The 24,187-nt window shown below is 48.5% G+C and overlaps 1 protein-coding gene across 44 annotated transcripts in view; it reads right to left on the reverse strand.

Annotated features, from left to right (window-relative positions):
- Window positions 1-24,187, reverse strand: part of Msi2 (musashi RNA-binding protein 2) — a 368,962-nt gene that overhangs the window by 44,155 nt on the left and 300,620 nt on the right. For all 44 annotated transcript variants that reach the window (XM_087573094.1, XM_087573092.1, NM_001430239.1 and 41 more), the window contains 2 exon segments: window positions 9,145-9,259; window positions 449-523 (listed from right to left, as the gene is read on the reverse strand). In XM_087573094.1, coding sequence (XP_087429220.1) covers window positions 449-523; window positions 9,145-9,259 — 190 coding nt within the window.

Below are 24,187 nucleotides of genomic sequence, written 5' to 3' on the forward strand. Positions count from 1 at the left end.
TGACTCCTGCAGCACCTCATCAACGTACGGCAGGAAAGCCCGATGTCAGGGCAGTCAGGCCAGGTTAGAGAGAGGAAGAAGGGGAGGCAGGCTGGGAGGCATTAGATAGGTAGATGTGGACAGCAGCAGGCAGCAGGGATGGTGGTGTGACAAGCCCTGGGCCAAGAGTTTAGTCCCTTAGGAGAAGACCAAGAATAGTCTTGGGGGAGAGGAGGCGAACAGAGGGGTCTTTCCATCCCTTCTCTCCTCCCTTTTTGCCACCAGCATCAAAGAAACACTTTAGTCCACTGGATAGCCCCAACTATACCCTTACACTGGACCAGAGGGAACGTAGCACACACGGGTATGCAAATTATGTTCTCTTTTGGAGCATCTGTCTGCTCCTCTCCCCTTCCCAGATACAGTCTGCCTCCCAAATTTCCAAAACTCCAGGGCTTAAGCCACTTACCTGGGAACTGGTAGCCATAGCTAGGAGCAAATCCAGGATAGCCTCTGCCATAGGTTGCCACAAAGTTGGGGTAGCCTTGAACACAGAGAAAGAAAAAGCTGTCAGTGGCCTTAGATCTGGGGTGATATTCCAGGGAAGCTAGCAATGACCATCAGCTATGGTTAGTCTCACAGAAGAGTGTCTCTGGGGAGGGTCTCTATCCAGGTCCTGGATCACCCCTCGTGCCTAGCTAGGGATGTGACCATTAGTATGTTTATAATTAACCCCTATTTGGGCAGCCAGACCGCCAAAGCCCAGGTACCAAAGCCCAAGAACCTGTAGAGTAAATGCCACATAGAAGATGGATCACAGTGCCTGCATCTGGTTCTGACATTTGGAGAGCTTACCCTGAATGTACTTTACCTTAAAGATGTTGACAGTAGGAGATTAAAGTCCTTGTACTGCCTTCCTCCAAGGCAGTGGGCAGGAGCCAGAGAACACCATATAGGGCAGAGCTACTCTGGGATTGGCTGTTTAGGAGCTACACAGAGGGCTGCCTGTTGGCTAAGCAAGCCACAGCTGGGGGAGGCAGGGGTCGTCCCAGCACAGACACTGTATAGAAGTGTGTCTTTAAAAGACCCAGAGGGACTATGTGAAACCAGGTACCATGAAGCCTCAGCTGAACTCTGAAGCCCAGGTATAGAATTTTCGTGGAGAATTTATGATGAGTGGTGACCTAGGGTGACTCTAAACTGAGGGGTGCTGAGAGCTCTCTGATGAGTCCTGGAGGGCACAGGCCTGCTCCAATCTATGAAGCAATTTCCCATTTAAGAGGTCACCTCAATACTGTCCCCCTCAGTCTTCATGCCCCTGTCTTGATTCTGACTACAGTGAAGGTGAGTGTAACCTTCTTGTATTTGAACATCCTTGGTGACATCCTTGGCTCCTCGGCTACCTCCTGTCCCTGTCCCCAGAGAGACCTACTCTGCCTCCTTCTACTCAGCGTGGGTTAGCTCAGTACAGTCATAACCCACACATGTCACCAGTCCCTGTCTCCAGAGACTTACTCTGCCTCCTTCCACCCCGTGTGAGCTAGCTCAGTACCATTCTACTCCACAGATGTCACCACAATCTCCTACCAGCATACTGGGTAGCCCTCTGCGTTGGCCTCTGAGGTGGCTGTCTGCTGGGTGTCAGGCCAGCTAGCATTTGAGTGAACTCTGTCCCTGCCTGGGAGGCAGGCCAATGCAAACTTTCACAGTGACCTGCATCTAGAGCCAGTGGGCAGAGGATGGGCAGGTGGCTCAGCGTTTACTCTGGCATTAGCAGGACAATCCAGCAGCCAGAGGTGCCAAGTGGCCCTCTGACCAGGCCATTCCTGGGCTGTCCCCTTGGCTGGGAGCTGGGGCTCTGATGGCTCAGCTCCCTAAGCTCCTGTCTGCTTTCCAGGTTCCATTCCTCAGCCTTCTTGTTAACTCTGGGCACCATTGCTCCTGACAATAACCTTTGCCATTCCAGAAGCCAGAGGAATTTCTTCTGTTTCCACCAAACAGCAGGTGGAAAGCCACTTGAGCGGTGGACTTAGGACAGGCTCTAGGCTTTCCAGAAGAGAGGGAGCAGTGGCCTCTCATCACATGTTTCTGCTCTCCTGACACATTACGAGCACAAGCTCTGGGGATTGATTATTGAACCCCATAGGTTCTCACAAGTCATACCACATGCATTCTGACCCTGCAAGCCAGGGCTGCGGATGAAGGCATTTAATGCTTTCCATTGCCAGCCAGTCAGTGTTTGTACCTCAGAGGCCCAAAGGTAGGTGTTGCATGGATGGCTTCTGACTGAGAACTATGGGTCACCACTGGAGCCAGTTCACTCATGGTCTCCGGAAATTAGGAGACCTGGAATCTAGTCCTGGCCTTGGGGATGACTATGATCTGGATGCTTGAGTCTCCTCCAATTCACACTGAAATCCTAACCACCAACCAGATGTACTGTATTAGAGGTGGGGCTTTCGTGAGGTGATTAGCTCACAAGAGTACAGCTCTCATAAATGGGATTAATGCTTATGGTGGTTTGAATGAAAATGGCCCCCATGGACTCAGGGAATGGTGCTATAGGGAGGTGGGGCCTTGTTGGAGTTGGTGTGGTGATGTTGGAGGAAATGTGTCACTGTGGGTGGGCTTTGTGATTCCAGAAGTTCAAGCCAGGTCCAGTGTCACTCTCTCTTCTTGCGGCCTGAGTATCTACATGTAAAACTTGAAGCTACTTTTTCAGCACCATCTCTGCCTGTACACAGCCATGCTTCCTGCCCTGCTGATAATAGACTAGACCCCTGAACTGTAAGCAAGCCCCAGTTAAATGTTTTACTTGATAAGAGCTGCCATGGTCATGGTGTCTCTTTAGAGCAATAAACCCCGAACTAAGACCATGTTCTTTGAAGGAAGGTTCAAGAGAGACCACTATTATCCCACTATGTCAGGACAGAGTACTGTCGTGACATTGATTATAGGAGTCACCATTTACAATCGATCATCCTACCAGTGCCTTCATTTTGGATTCCCTAGCATTCAGGACTGAGAAAGTGATGTTGACTCAAAAGCTGAGCAAACTCAGGGATTCTGTCATACAACTCTGACCTGAGACAGAGGGCTCCTCTTTCTCTTAGAGGCCGAGTCTTATCACAAGTAGAGAGCCTTACTGGGGTGGTGGTGGGGCACTGATGTACCTAAATGGTTGGCTCTTGCCATAGCTGGAGCCTTCCCGCATGTGCAGTCCCACTGAATTCACTGGCTAACAGTGCTATCTCTACTTCGTCTAGGCCTGCTACCAGCTCTGCCCTGATGAAATAGATACTCCTCCTGATGCCTCACTGGCAGAGGCTACAGGCAAGACAGAGTGACTTAGCAGTTTTCTCAGGAAGGAGTGTAGGAGGCCACTGAACTCTTAATGACTTCCTAATGGGGGAAAGGGAGAGGGAGAGTAGAATAGTGGTTAGACCTCAGAGCCCTGCATTGAATACACGCAGGAGGGGGTGTTTTCTGGAATTTATTTCCTGGCAGGGCAGCTCAGTTTTTCCTCTAAATTAATCATCCCCTATCAAACTAGATCTTTCAGAGCTAGATTTCTTATAGCGCTGTTTCAACAATATTGATAAATGGATTATAGGTAAACGGTCAAATCACTACTGCCTAGGTGCTTTTGTGATGAAAAATGACTCCTTTGCCTCTAACTTCAGAGCAGGGTCCTAAATTTGAACTGTTAATTTGACAGCAAGAGTCAGAGTCCATGCATCACTGTCCCTAGACGTAGGTGAGGGACAGCGAAATGGCCAGTCCCTCCCTGTACTCAAGCCATCTGTGTGACCCGATTGATTGCATGCATTCTCCCCCACCCAGATCTTAAAACCTTCAACACGAAAGGAGAAACAGACAGTCAAGTGCACACCAACTTTGGGCCTCGCCCTGATATTGTAGGCCAATCTCATCATCGCCCACAGAATGAAGATGAGAATTCCACACCTGCCGCGCTGGGGGATCCCATCTCCATACCCCCAATGCTGAACAGTCTCTCAGCCAGGAAGATGAAATTATAAATTTATAATACAACATTACTTCAATTTTCCTCTTCATTTGCGACTGTGCAGCCCAGCTCTGCTCCAGTGGCTCAGGGCCCAGGCCGCACGGGGGAAACTGGCTGGCTGCATATCAATAACACATTACAGTAGACCCACGTGAACGCTCCATCAAGCCACATTACAGCAGGATGACCCAGCCACCACTTCCATTAGCAGCTGGGCCCCTCCCACACTGGCCACTGAACAATTTATTTGCTCCAGTACTCTGGATGCCTGATCAATCCCACAGTAATTATCTCTTGTCACTAAAGGGGAAAAAAAAAATCAAGCCTTCTGCCTGGCTGAGCATCTTCCTCGAACATAGCCTTTCCATTGTGACTGCCCAAGTCAGAAAGGGACAATAGAACTTGGGTGTGCTGTCAAGTTCTTTCTGTTGCCCTCTCCTGGGGATGCTCACAGGCCTCTCAGAACTATAGCTTTAGATCTTTGTTCCTAACAGAGAGAAGTTTACATCCTACATGGGTCATGGCTCCTCTGGGCTTTTACTCAACCACCCAGTTTCCTGAAAAAAGCTCTTCCCAGACCCTTGACTTTAATGGAACAAGAGAGAAGGGCCAGTTGTCCAGCGAACACTGTCTACTACATATGTAGTACCATGATAGGGTTAGGGTTTGGGTATGACACCATGACAGTTCCATGAGGTCAAGCAAAGTGCCAAGAGCCCCTCATGGGCAAGGCTCTGAAAACCAGTCTACAAAGACACACAGCCCAAGAATTCTCCTAATTTCTGTTAAGGGCTCCTCCATACTCATGCAAATTTAACCTTAAGTAAAACTATCTGAACAGAAAACTTCAGTCCCGTAGGGGGCAAGAGTCACATCACAAATGCTCAATGGCTGGTGTGCACATGAAGCTGGCAGGCATGACACTGGCCAGCAGACCAATGAGTCTCACCCTCTCAGAAGGCTCTATAGATCCATGGCTCCAGAGGGGCAAGAAACGGCTGGGCTCTGAGCTGCTTATGGCTACCAAGAGACAGGGGCACAAATGGTAGTCTTCCTTACAATGGACTCATACTGTTGTCTTTGGAGGAAAGATAAATTCCAGTAGAGACTACAGATAACTCTCAGGAGCTAAGCTGTGTGTTCTAGCCATCTCCTGATGTGGAGTGAATGTCAGCAGATCATGGCTCCCTGGGCCTTTTCGACAATAATTAATTAATTTATTTATTGATTGATTGATTGATTGCCTTCAATTTAGAAGGCATCAATCTAGAAGGCATTAATGTTGGGGAGCACAGGATCAAGGATTTGTAAGAATCTCTTGCAACAAGGGAAGATAAGAAAGTTTTGGCTAATAGCTAGCTGGGCTAGCAGCTTCTCTCTTCTCCCCAGACTGTCAAGGGACGTCTTTCTGCAAGGCCTCAACACTGCACACACTCTCTCTACCACGTGTTTAATAAATAGCATGTGCCTAACCAGGCCAAGAGCATTAAAGGCAGTGGGATTATGAGGCTGCAAGGCAGAAAAGGCCAAGAGGAATCAAACACATCAACGGCCATGTGTTTGCTTTCACTAAGTCCACTTTCATTAAGGAAAACGAGGGCAATTCCGCAGAACTGGGTGACTATGGGCATTCCCATAGATGTGAACCATAGGACAGGACCCAAGGGCTTGCAAAACACCTGTTGGCAGAGTTGTTTCTGGTTCTCTCTGGCTCAAAAACAAGAGGAGGGGGTCTTGGAGTAATTCTCCTCCCCTTCATCCCTCTCCACCCTTTAAAGGAATTCCTACCACCTTCTGTTCTGTCCCATTAAAGGCTGTGAAAGCTAAAATCAAAACACGCTGCATTTTCCCCAAGGATGCTGGCAGCCATATCAAGTGAGATCAAGAAAGAATGCTGTCCTCCTATACGCTTGTCAGCCTCCCTTTCATGAGCCCTCCCATCGGATGGAGAACATCCTGAAGGATATTTAAAATACTTGTTCCATGGTGCCCCAAGTCATGAGACCAGCACGCTGGCTGCTGCCTCAGCTCCTGATCAGAACACAGGCTCCCTGGGACTGGAGGCAAGGTTCTCCACTGCTCCCTAAATGTCTAGAACATTTATGTCACAGAGTGGGCACCTGGTAAGCATACGCTGGATGAGTGAATTTTAACATTTCAATGACTTATAGATTTTGCTTTTAATACCCTTTTTAGAAACTCTATTAATGAATATTCAACAGGGTCCCATTAATTTGTTTCATTTGGGTCTTGTGATGTAGCTCAGACTGGTCACGATCTGTGGCCTTGCCGCAGCTTCCTCACTGCAAGGAATACAGCTGTGAGCCACTGTATCCGGCTAGTGTCAGTGACCTTTTTAGTTTATTTCTTAATCAGATAGGTGGCTACATAGTACAGAGTGTCTCACATTTGCCCTGTAGCCAAGGATGACCTTGGATGAACTAGTCATTTCTTGCCTCTACCGCCTATGTGTTAGGATTACAAGTATGTGCTACGGGGTTGGGGATTTAGCGCAGTGGTAGAGTGCTTGCCTAGCGAGCGCAAGGCCCTGGGTTCGGTCCTCAGCTCTGAAAAAAAAAAAGAGACAAAATAACAAGTATGTGCCACTATGCTTGGCTCTTCAGTGAATTAAAAATTTTTTTTTCTCCTGTAGGAGAAGAAAAGTTCATCAGTCAAATTGTCAGGGGCGGGGACAGCATGGGTCCCAGGACTGATATGCAAACAATGAGCTGTGGAGATGGTGACTCTACCCAAAGAGTAGATTACCCAAGACCACACTACCACATTAGAGGAAAGACACCCAAGCAAAGAAGCGGCCAGGGAGGATAAAGTCTTCCTTCTGCTCCCCCTTGAAGAGCTAGAGGCCCAAGGACCACAATGCCACCATTGGTAACAGGAAGGCAAGCAAGAATGCCTATAGATCAAGAGCTAAGCACTCTGCCACATACCAGCATCGTGTGGTTTTCACAGCCATTCAGAAGTAATAATTATGGAGTTGGGGAGAGAGCTTGCGGCACGAGGACCCGAGTTCAACTCCTTAAGAGCCACATAAAAATGGAGGTGGTGACCTAAGGTATTAAGTCCAGTTCAGAGGAGAGAGGAGGTTCCTTGGGGATACAGGCTAGCCAGTTTAGCTGAATTGATGAGCTTCAGGACCAGTGAGAAACCTGTGCTTCCCCATGCATGTAGTGCACACATGCATGCACACATGTACGCACACATATCCTCTTACATGTACACAGATGTATTGAGACTCTGAATTTTCTCTATCAAGTGTGCATCCTCACAGTTGATGCTGGAGTTACACTCTGATAAACTTACCACAGGTTGACACCGGTGCACCCATTGTCATTACCTCACCCAATCTTGTGACTTGTACAGCTTAGTGACAGCATGCTGCATGTAAGACTTGCCTGCGTCCCTTCCGACAGAACACGGCTGTTCTCTAACAAGCTACCGCTCAGGAGCTGCCCCTGCCCAGCTACTCCAGGGAGTAAATTGCCAGCCTGGGAAAAGATCCAAACTCAATAGTCAAAGCAGTGACTACTGAATACACACGGCCGTCTCACTGCTGTTAAGTAGAAAATTAGTGAGGTCAAGGCAGTGTAAGCTGGGGACAATCTTGTCTACCATAACACAGTCTCTGAGCTCAGAATGTAGCCAACTTTTTGATCCCCCACCTCCTGAGTCTTAAGTGCTGAGTTCACTTATGTGCTCCACAGGACCAGTTTTATGCAGTACTGGGGATTTGAACCCAGGGCTTCGTGCATGCTAAGCAAGCACTCTATCCACTAAGCTATACTCAGCCCTACCATATTGTTTTAATTACCATAGCTTTATGCAGTGCTTTGGGATATAGTCAAAGTACTGTTTCCTTATTTCTCTTTAGAAGAAGATTATTTTCTCTCCCGTTTCTATTTCTAAGGTAGGTTTTAGAATCATACAGGCAGTTTCTAAGGAACAATAATAGGATTTTTCTCGTAAACTCTGTTAAGCCTAAAAAATTAATCTGAGGAGAATTAATAGATTGGCCATTTAAAAAAAACATTCTCAATGGCACCGTGCTCTGTCTTTTAAGTTCTTCAATACAGCTCCACCTGCCTAAGTTATTTTCTCAGACAAGTAGATACAATTCTTTGTGAGAGCACGAAAAGTTTAATACATTTAAAACTAAGCCAGGAATGATTTAAACAGCAGCAAATCTGAAAACACATAAAGAGCTTATCAAACAATATAGAAGAGGGACCCTTAGCCAAGCCAAATGAAAACCCATTAAAACTAGACAGCTCATGTGCCTGAATGGAATTTTACCATTAACGACCATTTATCCCATTTAATTAGTATTTTCCCGACACACAATAACTTGCACTAAAATACCGTTCTCTCGCCTTGAAATTTCTAATTATTGTTGCGACCCACACCATTACGGATCTCTCCGCTTTCTCCATCCTTCATGCCATTTAAGCGGTGAGATTTTCAATTATCTACGCAGGGCGGACAGAGATACCTTTAAGGAAAGGGGCATAATATGCAACTCAATTTCTCTAAAAGCCAGGAGAGATCATTTTTAGTCAGAACAAACATACTTTGTCTTTCATCATTTTTTTCCCCGCAAATAAAGAGTAAAACAGGCTATTTAAAACATCCATTTAAATGCAAATTTTGATATCCCAAGAGAAAAATGTTAATCATTTAAATAGACAGGATTAGTGCCCAGCCTTGCCACCCTTCAGTTCCTCTCCTAAGTTTTAGAAAAAAGTAGTCTGAGTCCGCACACGTTAAGGCAGCAAGGAGCCCTTAGGTCACAGGAACTCTCACTGGGCCAAGAAGGCTGAGGCAGAGACTGGAGTGCAGTCCTGTGTCGGGTTTGAGGAAGAGGATGGACAGAGAGTTTCAATCACAGCGTGAGCTAGGCTCGAGGTGAGATGATGCTATATGCTCAACAGATTGCCAAGAGCTCCTCAAAGGCGAGCCCAGCAACATAGAAGATGAAGGGACAGCAGCTCAGACAGGTAAACTGAAGCTTGGACAGATTCTCAAACTGCTAGGTGACTCGGGTGGGTCACAGGTACAGGCTGCCACAGCCCTTACCCCCAGCCCACTGTGCTCCTCCCAACCCCACACCCATGCAGACTCACCCAACATCCCCATGCCAAGCATGAACGCGTCCATGGTGTATGGCAGCCCCCGGGCCCGGCCTCTTGTCCCAGGTGGGAACATGACTTCTTTCGGCTGAGCTTTCTTACATTCTACCTGTTAAACAGACAGGGAGAACAAATGAGATGCAAATGAATTCCACGTAAATGTCAGATGCAGAACCCATCGGGTTACGGGCTGTTATTTTTAGCCTTGCTCCTTACTCACTGTAAAAATAGCTGCGCTGAGTAAATGGCCTGCAAAATAAATATTTAAGAAATCACAGCACTTGTGCAAATCCTGCTTTGGAAAAACCTACAAGGATGAAATTAGGTTCTGGAAGGGCAGTGAGGACTCGGGCGGAAGATACACACATGGGGCTGCACCGGTACAGAAGGCATGATGGCTGAGTGGCTGAGGAGGCAGTGACAGTAGCAGCAATTATAATCATCTTTCATGGCTGTTTGGCCTTTTCGACAGACTCCTAGATGGTCCTGCATGCCGGGACTCCTCACATCAGGCCATTAGAGACTCTCTCTTATGACACAGGGAGGGTACTTAGTCCTGGCTCTGTCTCCCAGACGAACAATGAACATCAGAGGCTCAGAAGTAACATAGGGCAGTTCACCCCTGTCAGGCAAAGGCCTAGTAGCCACAGGTTACCATGACCAAGGTAGCAATGCCGTCATTCCCTCACACTTCCCAAGGGAGCGCTGAGATTTAACACAGACTCTTCCTATGGATTGCTGGTTTTGCATGGAGCAGTTGCATCTTTTAATGTTTGATAATCTTTCCATTTATCTTCTGCCTCCAAAATCTCCCAATCCCGTCCCTCTCATGCACACAGAGGCCACTTACTGAGCATTCTTACCTATACAAAATAGAAACCTTAGGGCCAGGGAGATAGCTCAGTGGGTAAGGTCACTTTACATCAACACCGATCCCCTGAGTTCCTTCTCCAGGACTCACATGGTGGCAGGACAGGTGACCCTTCAGAGTTGTCCTCTGACCTCCACGCATGTGGTGCATTCCAACATGAATAAAGACAAGTAGGGCTGGAGAGATGGCTCAGTGGTTAGAGCACTGACTGCTCTTCCCGAGGTCCTGAGTTCAAATCCCAGCAACCACATGGTGGCTCACAACCATCTGTAATGGGATGTCCTCTTCTGGTGTGTCTGAAGAGAACTACAGTGAATAAAGACAAGTAATAGAGACCTGAAAGTCTAGGAAATGGTTCTGCGGCCTGCAGAAGCTCCTGTAGGTTTGACAGGAGTGCCTGAGCTGGCTTGGCATCATTTGCTTCTAGTTTACAGGTGAATTTACCAAGCGTCATTGGCTGGGAATCAAGCCCGTTGCTAATAGAGATGCGCTGGGCAGGGCAAAAGAAGGGCCCTTAGAGCAGCCAACAGAAGTAGCACAGGAGGCTGACGGTGACAGAGGAAGAAGAACTGGGTATCTTATTTAAGAGCAGTCTGGGGACATATGGTATAGGAGCGAAAGCTCTGCTTGGCTCAGCAGCTGCGGAGGGAGTTGTATCATGGGAGACTGTGGCTGACTGGCGTGTCTGAGGCAGCCGGAGTGAGCTAGACTGTGTGCAGTATACACTGAAAGGGGGAACCTACACCGAGGATCCCTTTGGAGATACACTCATCCTAGATATCCAATTAAAAATACTGTAGTAACAGTGGGGCCTTTAATCCGGGCTCCTGGGAGGCAGAGGCAGGCAGATCTCTTTAAGTTCCAGGTCAGCCTGGTGTACAGAGTTACAGGATAGCCAAGGCTACACAGAGAAACCTTTTCTTGAAAACCAAAACCAAACCAAACAACAACAACAACAAAAAAATCCCAAACACAGACACACACACACACACACACACACACACACACACACACACACACACTAGTAATTATAAAGCCAGGAGTGGTGCTATATGCCTGTAATCTAAGCACTTGGGATGCTGAAGCAGGAGGATCACACGTTTGAGGAAAGCCTGGATTATATAGCAAGGTCTTGTCTCAACAAAGAAAAGACAGAACAGAACAGAACAGAACAGAACAGAACAGAACAGAACAGAACAGAATAGATAGAATAGACCAGACTAGACCAGACCAGAACAAAACAGAACGAGAAATCCCCTCAGTGATTAAGCAGAAAACCTGACCTAAAAGAGTAACTCTGAAAGCATCTAACAGGTATTATCTTGCTCTTCAAACAATGGTAACGACAAATGTCTTTAAAAACAGACAAAAACCACTCAAGTGCATGGCGGATATGCTTATTCTTGAGGGTTTTTTTTTTTTTGTAAAAGAAATGAGCATGGCAAAAGAGAAATAGGTAAGAGGCTAGAACGAGACTCACAAGGAGCACGTAGCTTCAAAATAAGGTATTTTGGGGAGCCGGAGGGATGATGGCTCAGTAGGTAAAGACACGTGGACCTCCATTCAAATGTCGGGTCCATGTAAGAGCTGGACATGTAGCCGGAACACCTGTAATCCCAGCAGCCCCACGGGGGAAGGGAGAACCCCTGGAAGCTTGTGGGCCAGCAAAACTGGCGTAGGCAGGGGGAGATGAGATTCTGTGTCTCAAACAAGGTGAGGGGACAAGGACTGACAGCCACGGCCGTGCTCTGATCATCATACATGTGGCGCACAGACACAGGACATTATTCATCTATTAGATGGCTATGGAGGACAGGGTTTGAAGCGAGGGTCCTGAGCGTGGAGAGGAAGGAATGGCACTTTCCCCATTGCTGTGACCAACGGGGAGAAGCAATGCACGCGAACAGGGTTGCGCTTTGACTCAGAGTTTGGTGGGAGAAGACATGGCTGTAGTTGTGAGGTGGCTAGCCAATATTGCTTCTGCAGTCAGGCGGCAAAGAACAAGCCAAAAGAGGGACTGGGCTATAGAAACGCTGAGGCCTGGGGCTGGGGAGATGGCTCAGGGGTTGAGTGCTTATTGGAAACTGGGAGAGGTGGTGCCTGACTTTAATTGTAGCGCTTCAGAGAAATAGGCAGATCGATGTGAGTTTTAGGCCAGTCTGATCTACACAGTGAATGCCAGGACAGGCAGAGCAATGTAGTGAAATTCTGTCTCAGAAAGAAAGGAAGGAAGGAAGGAAGAAAGGGAGGGAGGGAGGGAGGGAGGGAGGGAGGGAGGGGGAGAGAGAGAGAGAGAGGGAGGGAAGGGAGGGAGGGAAGAAGGAAGGAAGGAAAGAAGGAAGGAAGGAAAGAAGGAAGGAAGGGAGGGAGGGAGGGAGGGAGGGAGGGTATGTATTGCCCTTCCAGAGGACTGAATTTTGCGTCTAGGCAGCTTGTAACTTCCTGTAACTTCAGCTCTAGGGTATCTGGGACCTCTGCCCTCTGCCCTCTGCCGGAGCCTGTGTGTCTGTGTGTGTGTGCGCGCATACCTTATACACCACACCCCAGGCAGAAAGACAGACAGACAGACAGACAGACACACACACACACACACACACACACACACACACACACACACACACACACACACACACACACAGGAGTTAAAACTAAATTGTAAAATAGTAACACAGGGAGAACAATGCAAGGCTTGCCTGCAGTGACCAACTCCCTCCAGGGCTCACTCCCCTACAGAGTCCCCACCAGCCCCACCAGCTGGGGACCAAGTGTTTAACTATATGAACTATAGGGCTCATTTCACATTCATCCACAGCTGATGATCCACATCATCATCAGCACTTTGATTTTCCTGAAGGGCGACTGGTAACATGTGAACACCTACTATGAGCTCATCCATCTTTTGATTTAATAGTCCTGCATGTTGGAATCTGTACTATTGAGAGCTTATGTACGAGGCTACTTGTCAGCTGTAACAACAACAACGACCACCACCACCACAACAACCACAACACTAACAACAATAACAACAACAACAACAACAACGACAACAACAATGACAACCACCCAACAGCAGGGATTGTGGCTGGTGAGATGTTGGCTCAGTGGGCAAAGGCTCTTCTTGCCACCAAGCTTGCCCACCTGAGTGCTGTCCTTGGGACCCAAATGGTAGAAGAGAAATGCTGCAAGATGTCCTCTAAGACCTCCCCAGCATCCCCCACAGTAGTAGTAGTAGTAGTAGTAGTAGTAGTAGTAGTAGTAGTAGTCGTAGTCGTAGTCGTAGTAGTAGTAACAATAACGACAACAACAACAACAAAACACGTAAGAGGGTGGGGACTAGGTAGATGGCTCAGCAGTGAAGAGCATTTGTTCTTTCAGAGGACTTAGGTTCAATTCCCAGTAACCCCATGGTGATTCACACCCATCAATAATAACTCCAGTTCCAAGGGATTCAACACCGTATTCTGACCTACATAAGTACTGGACGTGCATGTGCTATACAGACATACATGCAGGCAAAAATCATTCATATACATAAAATAAAATAAATCTTTAAAAGTACAAGCAAACCACCAAAACTAACTGGGGACTGAAGCAGCTGGGTACGGCCCAGCACTGGCGACCTCCTAGGTCCCAGGCAAACCAGGACACGCCTTACTTTAACTGGAGGAAGACAAACATAAATGGTAGTGATCTTGTAGAGAGAAAAAACCAAGTATATGCATTGTATTAAAGATATTAAAAAGATCTACCAAAGCTGTCAGGAGTAACTTTAAAAAGTACTGTGTATTTTAAGTCTCGTGCTACCTACTGGCTTCATGCTGCATGTTTTCATAAAACAATGTACTAGCCTGTCATCAATAGGGTTATCGGGGGTGGGGGTTCCTCTTGCTCCTACGTGGATAAATTTGATTAAGAAGAAATAAACACCACATCAGGTCTTTTAGATTTCTCCTCATCGCTCTGGCATGGTGATTAGCCCTAGTCCCTGCCTTTGAGCCCCCATCCTGAGAATGGAGGCTGAGAAGTCTCCTTTGCAGGAAGCTGCCCCGGCAGGCACAGGAAGATGGGCGTGCCCTGAGCAGGCAGGCAGATAATTACCTGTGGCTGACACTTGGATGGGAATAATGCCGGTAACCAGCTCACTTCCTAACAGGCCTATCAGTAGCAATCTATTGCTTTGTCTTAGGAAAACCTGCTGCCTGTTCCTAGGCAACCCGATCAACGGAAATTTCAGGTTTATACAAATTTCATTTAGGGAACAGAAAGGTTAACTAATGGTAATAGAAGTATTTTAAACAAACCCACCTACTAACTCTTCCTAGCACCAAGCAGGGCTGGCAGCTCGACTGAATTCTGTCGTCTTTGCTGGTGGCATTTTGGCAGCACCCACCACAGGAGCTCTGTCAACCACCCGCCTGGTCACAGTGAGTGCACTCTAAGGCCAGAGGCCATGGCATGTGAACCCTCTAGAGGCTCAGTCTGTCCTGGGCATTTGAGTGACAGGAGAGGCATTGGACACAGCAGGGATCAGGGTCTGGCCAGCAGTGAAGAGATTCTGGAAAGACTTCTCAGAACCAGAGGGCTGCTTGCACAGTCTGTCCCCACTCCCTGCCCGTGGAGATTCTGACTTATTTAATTCTCAGATGTGGAAGAGCTCAGAGCCAAGGTGTGCGGGATCCACTGATGAACAAGTGAGTTCCTGCTCTGAGAGTTTCCATTCTGTTAAGACAGAGACACCCCCAGTTTCTTGTTCATCAAGATTATAGACAAGTGCTCTCTGAGCATCAGACTTTTTTTTTTCCTTTCCAAGGCAGGATTTCTCTGGGTAGCCCTGGCTATACTGGAACTCTCTTTGTAGACCAGGCTGGCCTCAAACTCACCTGCTTCTGCCTCCCCTGTGCTGAGATTAAAGGCATGTGCCACCACCTGGAGTCATTTTTAGGCTTGTCACTTCTCCATCTCTAGAGCCTACACACTGTATCTTCTACTGTATCAGTGGCAAGCCAGAGAGCTTGACCCAAGATCTAGACAGGAAATCAGAACCAAACAGGAAAACCCAATCTATCTTCTTGGTTCTGGTCTTCAACTCAGGTCATCTGGACATGAGCCATGCTCCAGACATCAACAACCATGCATAAAAAACCCCAAAATAGTGGCCTTGCACAGCCACCGATTGTCTTCCTTGGGACTTAGAGTTGATGCGGTTTGGCTGGGCTTCATCTCCTACGGAGCTGTGGTCAGATGGTGGCTAGGACTGGAGCCAGAGAAAGCCTCGACTAAACTGAGGGTTCAAGAAGAATGATGGAGTGCCACATATAACTTCTCCAAGGCACCTGGCTTTGTCACCACATGAACACTCTCAGAGACTCTGCAGAGGTATAGGGCGCACACCATTGGGATTCATACCACGTAACTTCCACCACATTCTACTGTGTGGCCTATGCCAGCTTAGAACCAGTGTGGGAGGACAGCATGCAAAGTGTAAGCAGCTAGAACCCGAAGACCTAAGGGCCATCTTTGGAGTTAGGCGCTGCAAGAGGTCACTGTCATGTGCGGGAATCAGACACGAAGGAGGCATGCTACCATCTAGCTGTCTGCCTGCTGGCTTCTCAGGGTAGTGGGCATTGAGGTCTACTGACATCATGGAGCAGTAGGCAGTACAAGTTCCATTCCCACTACAGCCGGGTTTGGGGGAGTGGGGTAGCACACAGATCTGGAGAAGCATCTCCCAGTTCAGTCCTGAGCTTTTCCCATCAACTCTTGGATACTGTCACTGTCTACTAAGAGCAGTCTACTCAGAGCATGTGGAAGGAAATCAGCCAGTCTGTGTGGCTCTGTACTTGACAGAGGCCTCAGAGGCCCATTTGTGACTGACAACTCATTCCAGGAGTGGACCTCTACTTCCAAACCCCAGAGACAGCAAAGCTACGAAACAACCCGCAGTCAGAGCTGAAAAATGTGCTTTGAAATTTCATTCTTTAAATATGCTGCTCAACTGGACAAATGGGCTGTGGAGGACAGGCAAGTCTTTCTTGTATCCCTCAGGATCGTGGCTTCAAAATGAGGCCCTAACAGAAGATTCTTTACCCCTGGGACAATGGAGGCTGCAGCATGCTCCTGTGGGGGACATGTCAAGCACCTATAGGGTTACTGCATGTCTGTGAAGCTTCTCACTATCATCGAACTCATTTCCTCCGCCCCATCCCCCCCATTGCCAGTAGTGGTGGTGCTGGGTATCAAACCCAGGGCCTTTTGCATGCCAGGCAGATGCTCTTCCACTGAGCTATAACCCAGCCCTACTATCTGTAACTTGTTATTCAGACAGAGAACTTCAGACTTAAAGACAGCTCAAAGAACAGCTGGTTTTGCCAACACTGCTCCCTGTTAGTATTCTGTCACACACATCTCAGCATTTGCACACACTCCTTGTCTGTATGGAGGGGTAGGGATAGGCTTATGACTCGAGTTCAAGAGCATGCTGCATACAAAGGGCTGGACTCAGGGTCTTGGGTACTCACGTACACGGCTTTGGAGATTCCCAGCACTCCAAGAAAAGAAAATTCTAAAAAGCTTCCTCTATGAAGCTAAGTTGCAAACTTTGTGGTTTGCAAGCTCTAAACAGGGGGATATTTTTTTACATAACCAGATCACTTACCAGTTTCAAAAGGGACACAGTACTTTAATCTAGTGTTTACAATCCGTTTGTCAATGGACTCAATGATGCCCCTTTATGGCAATGAAAAACGGTTCTACTTTGCTGTCTATGTAGCCATGTTATCCCTGAATGCACGATATTCTTGTTTTAGCCTCCTGAGAAGCCAAGAATAAGCACGTGCAGTGCACTGTCTCCTGAATGAATGTGCTATGCTTTAGAATAAGCATGTTGTGGAGTACTGTTTTGGGAAAGTCACCAAAACTTCTATGGAGAGGGGGGTTCCCCATGGCTGCTCCTGTATAAACCAACTTGAAGTGAGCCAGGTGTCTGAGAAGGAAGCCGATCTCTAACGAATAAAGACTTGTTTTCCCTGCTTCCTTACCAATGGTCCAGTCAGCATGCAGTTCCAGGGCCTGACGAAAAGACAAGAGCTGTACCTGTGGCCTGGTGTACTACTACCCTGAACAAAGTGGAGCTCTATCTGGCCCGAAGAGGCCAGTATGTACAAACTGAACATGTTAGAAACCGTTCACTTCTCAAGGAAGCCAAAGGCCCGGTTTCAAAGGATAAAATTCCCCAGTGTGCAGACACTGACCTTGACTGTCTGGCTGGTAGGAAGGGGAGGGGAACAAAGAACTCAGGAGGCTGTCCCTGTAGCTTTTATGCTGGTGCCTGCCTTTGTATAAAGATTCCTGACAGACCCGAGAGGCCTGGCTGGGCCTTGGCCCAGGGTCAGTTTGGCCTCCTCCTTAATCAACTGGCAGCTCCCCGAGTTGGTTCTAGAGGATTCCAGGTGATCCCTGCTTCTCTGATACTCCAAAGCAACAGCTTTGCTGGTATCCAGAAAGGAGAGAGGAGAGAGCGTCGTGTAGGTCCAGGATTTTCCCAGAATCTGATAGCTACACAGATGTCTCCACAGGGCGGGGCAGATGGGCCCACCTCCAGAGAGCCCGTTACTCTTCCACACTCCATCACTGCCATTCAATGCAAAGACCCTCACTCCTCCGAGCCACTGACTGCCCTTTGGCCCTCTCTACCCATCAGAGGCCTTTCTGAGGACCCCAGGGAAAGCAAGATCCTTGACTGGGATCTTGTAAGTGCATACTCAAAACCCAGCGATCGTCTGGTGGCCAAGCACCAGAGCAGCCAGCTGTGCATGGCATCAAGTCAGCTTTGACTACAAAGAGGTTCTCGAGGACATGGGACCCTCGTGATGATACAAAGGGGGATGTTTACAGTAAAGGCAACAATGGACAACATGCCAACAGAAGAGATGATGGCAACCAGTTGTGCCATCTGCCTCCAGACACATGCTGGACATAAATGACCTGGAGCCATAGGTAGGAGGCATCAGAATCCAGTTCCATTGGCAGAGTATGCTTAGGAATCTACTCCAGAGAAGAAGAGAACAATGGAATTCACACATCACCATCTGATGCCTGCTAGGCACTCACACCATTCATGTGTGTGTGTGTGTATGTGTGTGTGTGTGTGTGTGTGTGTGTAAGATATTTCCATGGATTGTACAATAAACATATAAAATAGCTATTCAACAGAGCGTGTGACACACAGAAGCCCCAATCAATGCCCCCAACTCTCAGTCACTTCACTGAACGTGGGCTTCATTCATTTGGGGGAATGGCTTCCTCCCTGATAAAGAAACTGAGGCCTCAAGGACAAACAAACAAACAAACAAACCATCATTTCTGGGGACAGCCAGTATCCAGTCATGGGGCTTCTAAGGTCAAACCCCAGTTCCCTTTGCTAGGTCCTGCCCTCTCTGCCCCTCCTCAGCCCTCTAGGGCCTAATCCGATGCTATTTCTTCCACAAAATCATTCCCAACTCCAGCTTCCAGAATTAATTTCCTCACCACTTACAGAATTAATTTCATCCACTGTTTCCTCTGCTTAGGGTTTTTATTGAAACCAGCGATGGCAAAGTGAAGTAGGTCATAAACCACTAATATTGAGCACCGAGCAAGGCGGGGTAGCGTGTGGACACAGAGAGGAGTACGAGGGCAGGCGTCTCTTCTCTCAGAAGTGCTCAGGGTTTGGGCGATGAGCGGAGAAGAGGCAGAGTCTCCATTCACCAATGCTTCTTGAGACAAGCACTCTAACAACGACACCTTAGTCCCAGGGCAGGCTGAGCCTCATGTGTCAGAGTAAAGTACAGCTCCCTGCTCTGGTTCAGCTCTACCTTTGGGCTCTGGGGTTGAGCACAGCTAGCTTCTCAGCACTCAGAACCCTCATCTGCAAGGTAGAGTCTGTCAATAGCACCTCTTCCACTGGAGCAAAACCTACACAAAGCCCTTGCCCTAGAGAAGACGGAAGCATCCTGCTATGTGCAGAGTGTACAGGAAAACCTCGGAAGAAGGAAGGTAAAGCCAGTTTATACCTGTGCTCATTTTGTTTCTAAAGTTCAAGACGGAAAGAGGCTGCCCCTCCCACCTGCAGGCCCCGCCCTATTCCTAATGGACGGTTCCACCCCTAACCACTACCCCCCAACCAGGTAATCCCAGCTCCCTGCATTCATCAGCAAGGTGTGCCAGGGGAGCTGGCAGGCTGTACTATTTGAGGAAATAGCTGACGGCAGTAGCACCAGCTGTTCTCTTTTTTGCGGGCACCTGCAAGGGCATTTCAAAGTGAAGAGGAAGCTTGGCCCCCGGCAGGTGTCCAAAGCTGGGTGTAAGACAGAGTGGGTGTCTACCCCAGCCCAGAGCCAGCTTCTCTTAACCAGGCAACAGTCTCCCTGTAGAGACAACAAGGGAAGGTGCCCTTTCAGCAGCAGCCTGGAGCTCGGTGGATATGGGATGGAGCAGCTTCAGAAGAGGTCAAAGAAAGGACCTCAAGACAAAAAGCCTAGAGAAGGCACAGGAGGGCTTCTTCCGGGGCTTCTGTGTGCTCCCCTTGCAAGAGTTGATGGGGGCCACACCAGCTGAGCAGGTGTGGAGACCCCAGAGCTTCGGTGTCCTGCCCCCATTTCCTCTCCATCCACTGGCCTGACTAGAGGACCAACCAAGGGCAAATGGGAAGAGACTGACTGGGAGGCCACCTCCCGGCAGGCTGAATTACTTCTGCCTAAAGAGCAGCACACGTTTCCCACAGACCGCCCCCATTTCCCCCTCCACTTCTCCCAGGCTTCCCCCGGCACACATACTGTTTGGCTCTCATTAGCAGAGCCTGTACACAAACGAGCGTGTGCACACATGCGTGTGTGATGTGTAGGGCTCGGGATCTCTCCCTCTCCCACGTAAACACGGGATTCGTTTATTAAATGCCTCTCTGCCATTTCCTTTTTTGCCTTCATCCTGCTTGTTTAATATTGCATTTGACATTCTCATTTTATAAATGGCAACAGAAGCAGAATGGATAGCTAAAATTAGCTCACGGGTGAGGGCGACGCCGCAAATAGCATCGTGAGCACAGAAGCCCAGTCAATTCCACCCACCCACCCCCACAGTTTGGGGCTGGTTCCTGACTGAGCTTTCAGGCTTTGTCGATGAGGACGATGCCTGAAGGAGAGGATGAAGGGACTGTCACTAGGCATTCTGCCAGAAGCATGGCACAGATGCTGACCTCGGGGCGGTTCCAAGGGCCAACTTGGCCCAGCACTGTGGTCCTGATTTGGAGGGGCTAACTCAGCTCTCTCATGTGCCTGCTGTGCCTTGCTCCTTAGTGTTATGCTGTAAGGTTTGGTCCTCCAAGCGTGCTCTGAGCCGAAGAGGGTAGGATCACAGCTTTTGCTCCTGAAAGTGAGTGCTCTGAACCTATTCAAAGAACGAGTCAGTCAAAGGGTCTGATTCAGCTTTTCTGGGACCTAAAGAGCCCCATGTCGTGGGGTTAGAGAGATACTTTAATGCTTAAGAGGCCTTCGTCAGAGGATCTGAGTTTTGTTCCCAGCACCCACGTCAGAAGGCTCACAATGGTCTGTAACTCCAGCTTCTGGGAACCCAACGCCCTCTACTGGCTTCTACAGGCAATTGTGCATATAGGTGCACAGAAAACAAAATATAATCTTAAAAAAAGAATCCCACTTTAGCACTCTGCTGCTTGTTCCAGAGGCTGCATCCTCTCATCTCTGGGGGGACCACCTGCAGTTAGGCACCGGAAGTACCTACCTCCCATGGGGACTTGGGAACCAGTCCTGCCTGGTCCCGCAGCCTTCTTCCCTACAGATCTCTTATTTACTCAACCCAAATGATTCTGAGAACGATGCCGATGCTGATATTAAAAAGATCGAACACTGCTGGAGCAAGGCATGGCGTGACTCTGCTCCAAACCTTACAGAATTCTTCCTCTCGGCAGTAGTTACCTGAGGTCCCACTCTTAAGAAGGGGGACAAGCACAGAAGCTAACTTGATGAAGCGAGTGTGTGTCAGTGCACTGGACTGTGAGGTGCTCAGCAGGGAGCGTTTGTGGTGCATGTGACAGGGAGGCACACGGGGTGGACAGAACTGCCCTCTGACCTTGGCTCCTCTCTCTACCTTGTCATGGTTGGGTGCTCTCCTATGTATGATGGCACGCCAACAGACCACTTCTTCAAGCCCCACTGTTGGCGGCATCCTCGCTTTTTCTGCTTCACAAAGCACTATTCTATGGTAAGCCTAGCTTGGTCATGCAGTTAAACCTCTTTTCTTAGGGCCCTGGAGGCAAGCATCACCCAGAACTGGACTTGCTCAGAGCTAGTTTAGGCCTTAGTTGCAGATGATGGTCAGTTGCAGGCCAAATCCATCTGGCTGCATCCTGTTTTTGTAAATTAGGTTTTATTTGAGCACAGCCACACCCGCTCATTTACATACTGTCTGGGGTCCGTGTTTGGCCACAATGGTGGAGTTGAATAGCTGTGACAGAGACCATATGGTCCTTCAAGCCTCAATATTTACTATCTAGCCCTTTATAGAAAGCTTGGCCTCTGGCTTAGGCCAAACAGAGGTCACTAAGAGTGTTTTCAGGAGAGCTGGATTCCTGCCAGCCTCTCAGAATATAAATATGACCACAGAGTAGGCAATGACTCTGGGACCAGGAGCAGAACCAGGGATTCATCTGAGCTGCAGAGGACGAAGCAGGTGCAGGTAGATGGCGGAGGACCACACAATACCCAGTAGTGAGTCTGGACTTCTGTCTCAGATAGCAAACCATTTCCCCCATTTTAGAGACAGGCAAGTCAGAGATGAAGCAACTTGCTCAAGTCCGCAGGGTCAGCAAGTGGCAGTCCCAGAATTCAGGACTAGAAAGCTGTACTCCCGAGCTCATGGTGCCTCTAAATGACCCAGCAGGTCCTCACGTGGTGACAGAAGGCACTAACCTTTTCCTCTAAAAGGTATGCCTCATAGTAAGATCAGGGCAGAAAGGCAGGCTTCTGCGGAGAGGACGCCGGGTTTCTGGGAGTTTCCAGGGCTAACTGATCTTTTTCTGATGAGAAAGAGTCTGGCTGGGGCGGGCTGAGTACCAAGCCTAGCCAGTGTCTCATCTCTGTCAAGGGGGGTGGGTACCACAGCATCAGTGGGATCCATCAGTGGGCATCCTCCACTGGTGCTTCCCTCAAGTCTTCAGTGTGCAAACAAATCACTCCCTGGTTCTTGAGTGCGAGGCTGGGAGGGCCAGAGACCCCACATTCATCATTTCCTCCCACAGGCTGCCCACTCTGGGAGCACCACTGACCATAGTTCGAGGTGTTCTGCTAGGATTCCACTCACTCCAAGGCCGGGGCTCTACCTATGTCTTAGTAGGCTTCTGTAAGTCCTGTGCTATGCTTAGTACATTTCTGTAGGTGTAAATGTCTTAAAGGAACAAGAAGAAAGGACTCTAAACTCTAACCACTAGACAGAGACTTAGGTCTGTTTGTCTTTCTAACCCCCTCTTCCTTCCTTAATCACCGTGCTGGTGCAGTGGGTAAAACTGCCTGCCAGCAAACCTAACATCTAAGTTCGATCCCTGGAGCCCACTTGAAGGCAGGAACGGACTCCTTCAAGTTGTCCTTTGACTTCCACACATGCAGCATGGCGCCCTCATATCTACAAACACCCAACTAGATACATTTTTTTCAAAACCCGAAACGGTTTAAAAAAGCAGAAAACATATTTCAACGCTAGCACTTGTGACTGTCCATCATATAAGCCCTTCCTTCCCACTGAGCTCTGTTGGTCCCCTTGGAGGACTGGCAGTGCTTAACCAGCAGGCTGCACAAAAGGCGGTGAGCAACAGTGTCTGTGCCTATACAGTACCAGCATGATACCTGGAGACACCAATTCCCTGTGAATAAGGTGTAGGAGGAGGCTACCCTGGTACCTTCCACACTACCCTTCCGTGCTTACCCAGTCGAACTACCAACATCTCCCAGCATAATTTTGAGATGAGGGCTGTGCCAGACCTCTGATGAACCCAGAAGCTGGCTATGTGTCAATTCTCATCTTCCCTGTGGCTGCTTGGCACATCAGGAGGCTGCTTGCAGGCTGGGCTCTGGTGACTGACTAATCAAGCAAGTGTCCCTGCTGCTATGGGGCTGCTTCAATCAGGGGCAAGCCGCCATGGGAGGCGTTATTAGCTGCACCAGCGCTGGAGTTTACAGAGTGGCCAGAGAGGAGGATCACGAGGCTGCTCCGTGCCTGCATTTGTGTGTTTACTGACAGGCACATCTGCATTTGTTCTGGTTGGCCCGAGTCTCAGATCTTGTGGCTTGGAACTCTAGCTTGAGTACCCCAAGGATCAAGAGGAGAGAGGCCTGGACTGATGCTAACCAGGATCCCTAAGCCTATAGTTAAGTCTTCTTCCCTAGCTGGGAATCTGGCCCTCAATTAGGAGGATCAAGAAATTACATGGGCTGATGAGGAAAGGATCCTTGGTGGCCATGGGTAGCTGTATACACCAGCAAGACCATCATCATGGTTCATTTTGTTCTATAGAGGAAGGCCAGTTTCATGGTTTCACCATGAGCTCGGGAGTACAGCTTTCTAGTCCTGAATTCTGGGACTGCCATTTGCTGACTCTGAGGACTTGAGCAAGTTGCTTCATCTCTACCTTGCCTGTCTCTAAAATGGGGAAAATGGTTTGCTGTCTAATACTAGAAGGTGTGTGACAATCAAACTGGGCCAGATGTACCAAGCAAGTGTCTAGCAACTAAAATGTCTGCATTCTAAAATGTTAGCTGCTGCAGCCTGTATCAGAAAGCACCACACAGAGACCTCTTCCCACGACTTCTACCCCACTTCACCCTAGAGGCCATTTCTTCAAATTTTGAAGGAACGGATACACAGGAAGCTATTGCATGATGGTCTCTCTTGGGCCTTTCAGCCTGTCCTAGCTACAAGGTGCTGAAGAGCTATTTATTCATGTATGTCTGCGTGTGCGCGCGCGCGTGTGTGCACGCGTACGCGCATGCACATTTTTTTCAAGATAGGATTTCTCTGTGTAGCCCTTGATGTCCTGGGACTCATTCTGTAGTCTAGGTTGATCTCTAGATTGGTCTCTAACTCAGAGATCCATCTGCCTCTGCCTCCTGAGAGCTGGGAATA

The sequence above is a fragment of the Rattus norvegicus genome, chromosome 10 (assembly GCF_021556685.1).
Source record: "Rattus norvegicus strain SHRSP/BbbUtx chromosome 10, alternate assembly SHRSP_T2T, whole genome shotgun sequence".
In the NCBI taxonomy this organism is placed as follows: Eukaryota; Metazoa; Chordata; class Mammalia; order Rodentia; family Muridae; genus Rattus; species Rattus norvegicus.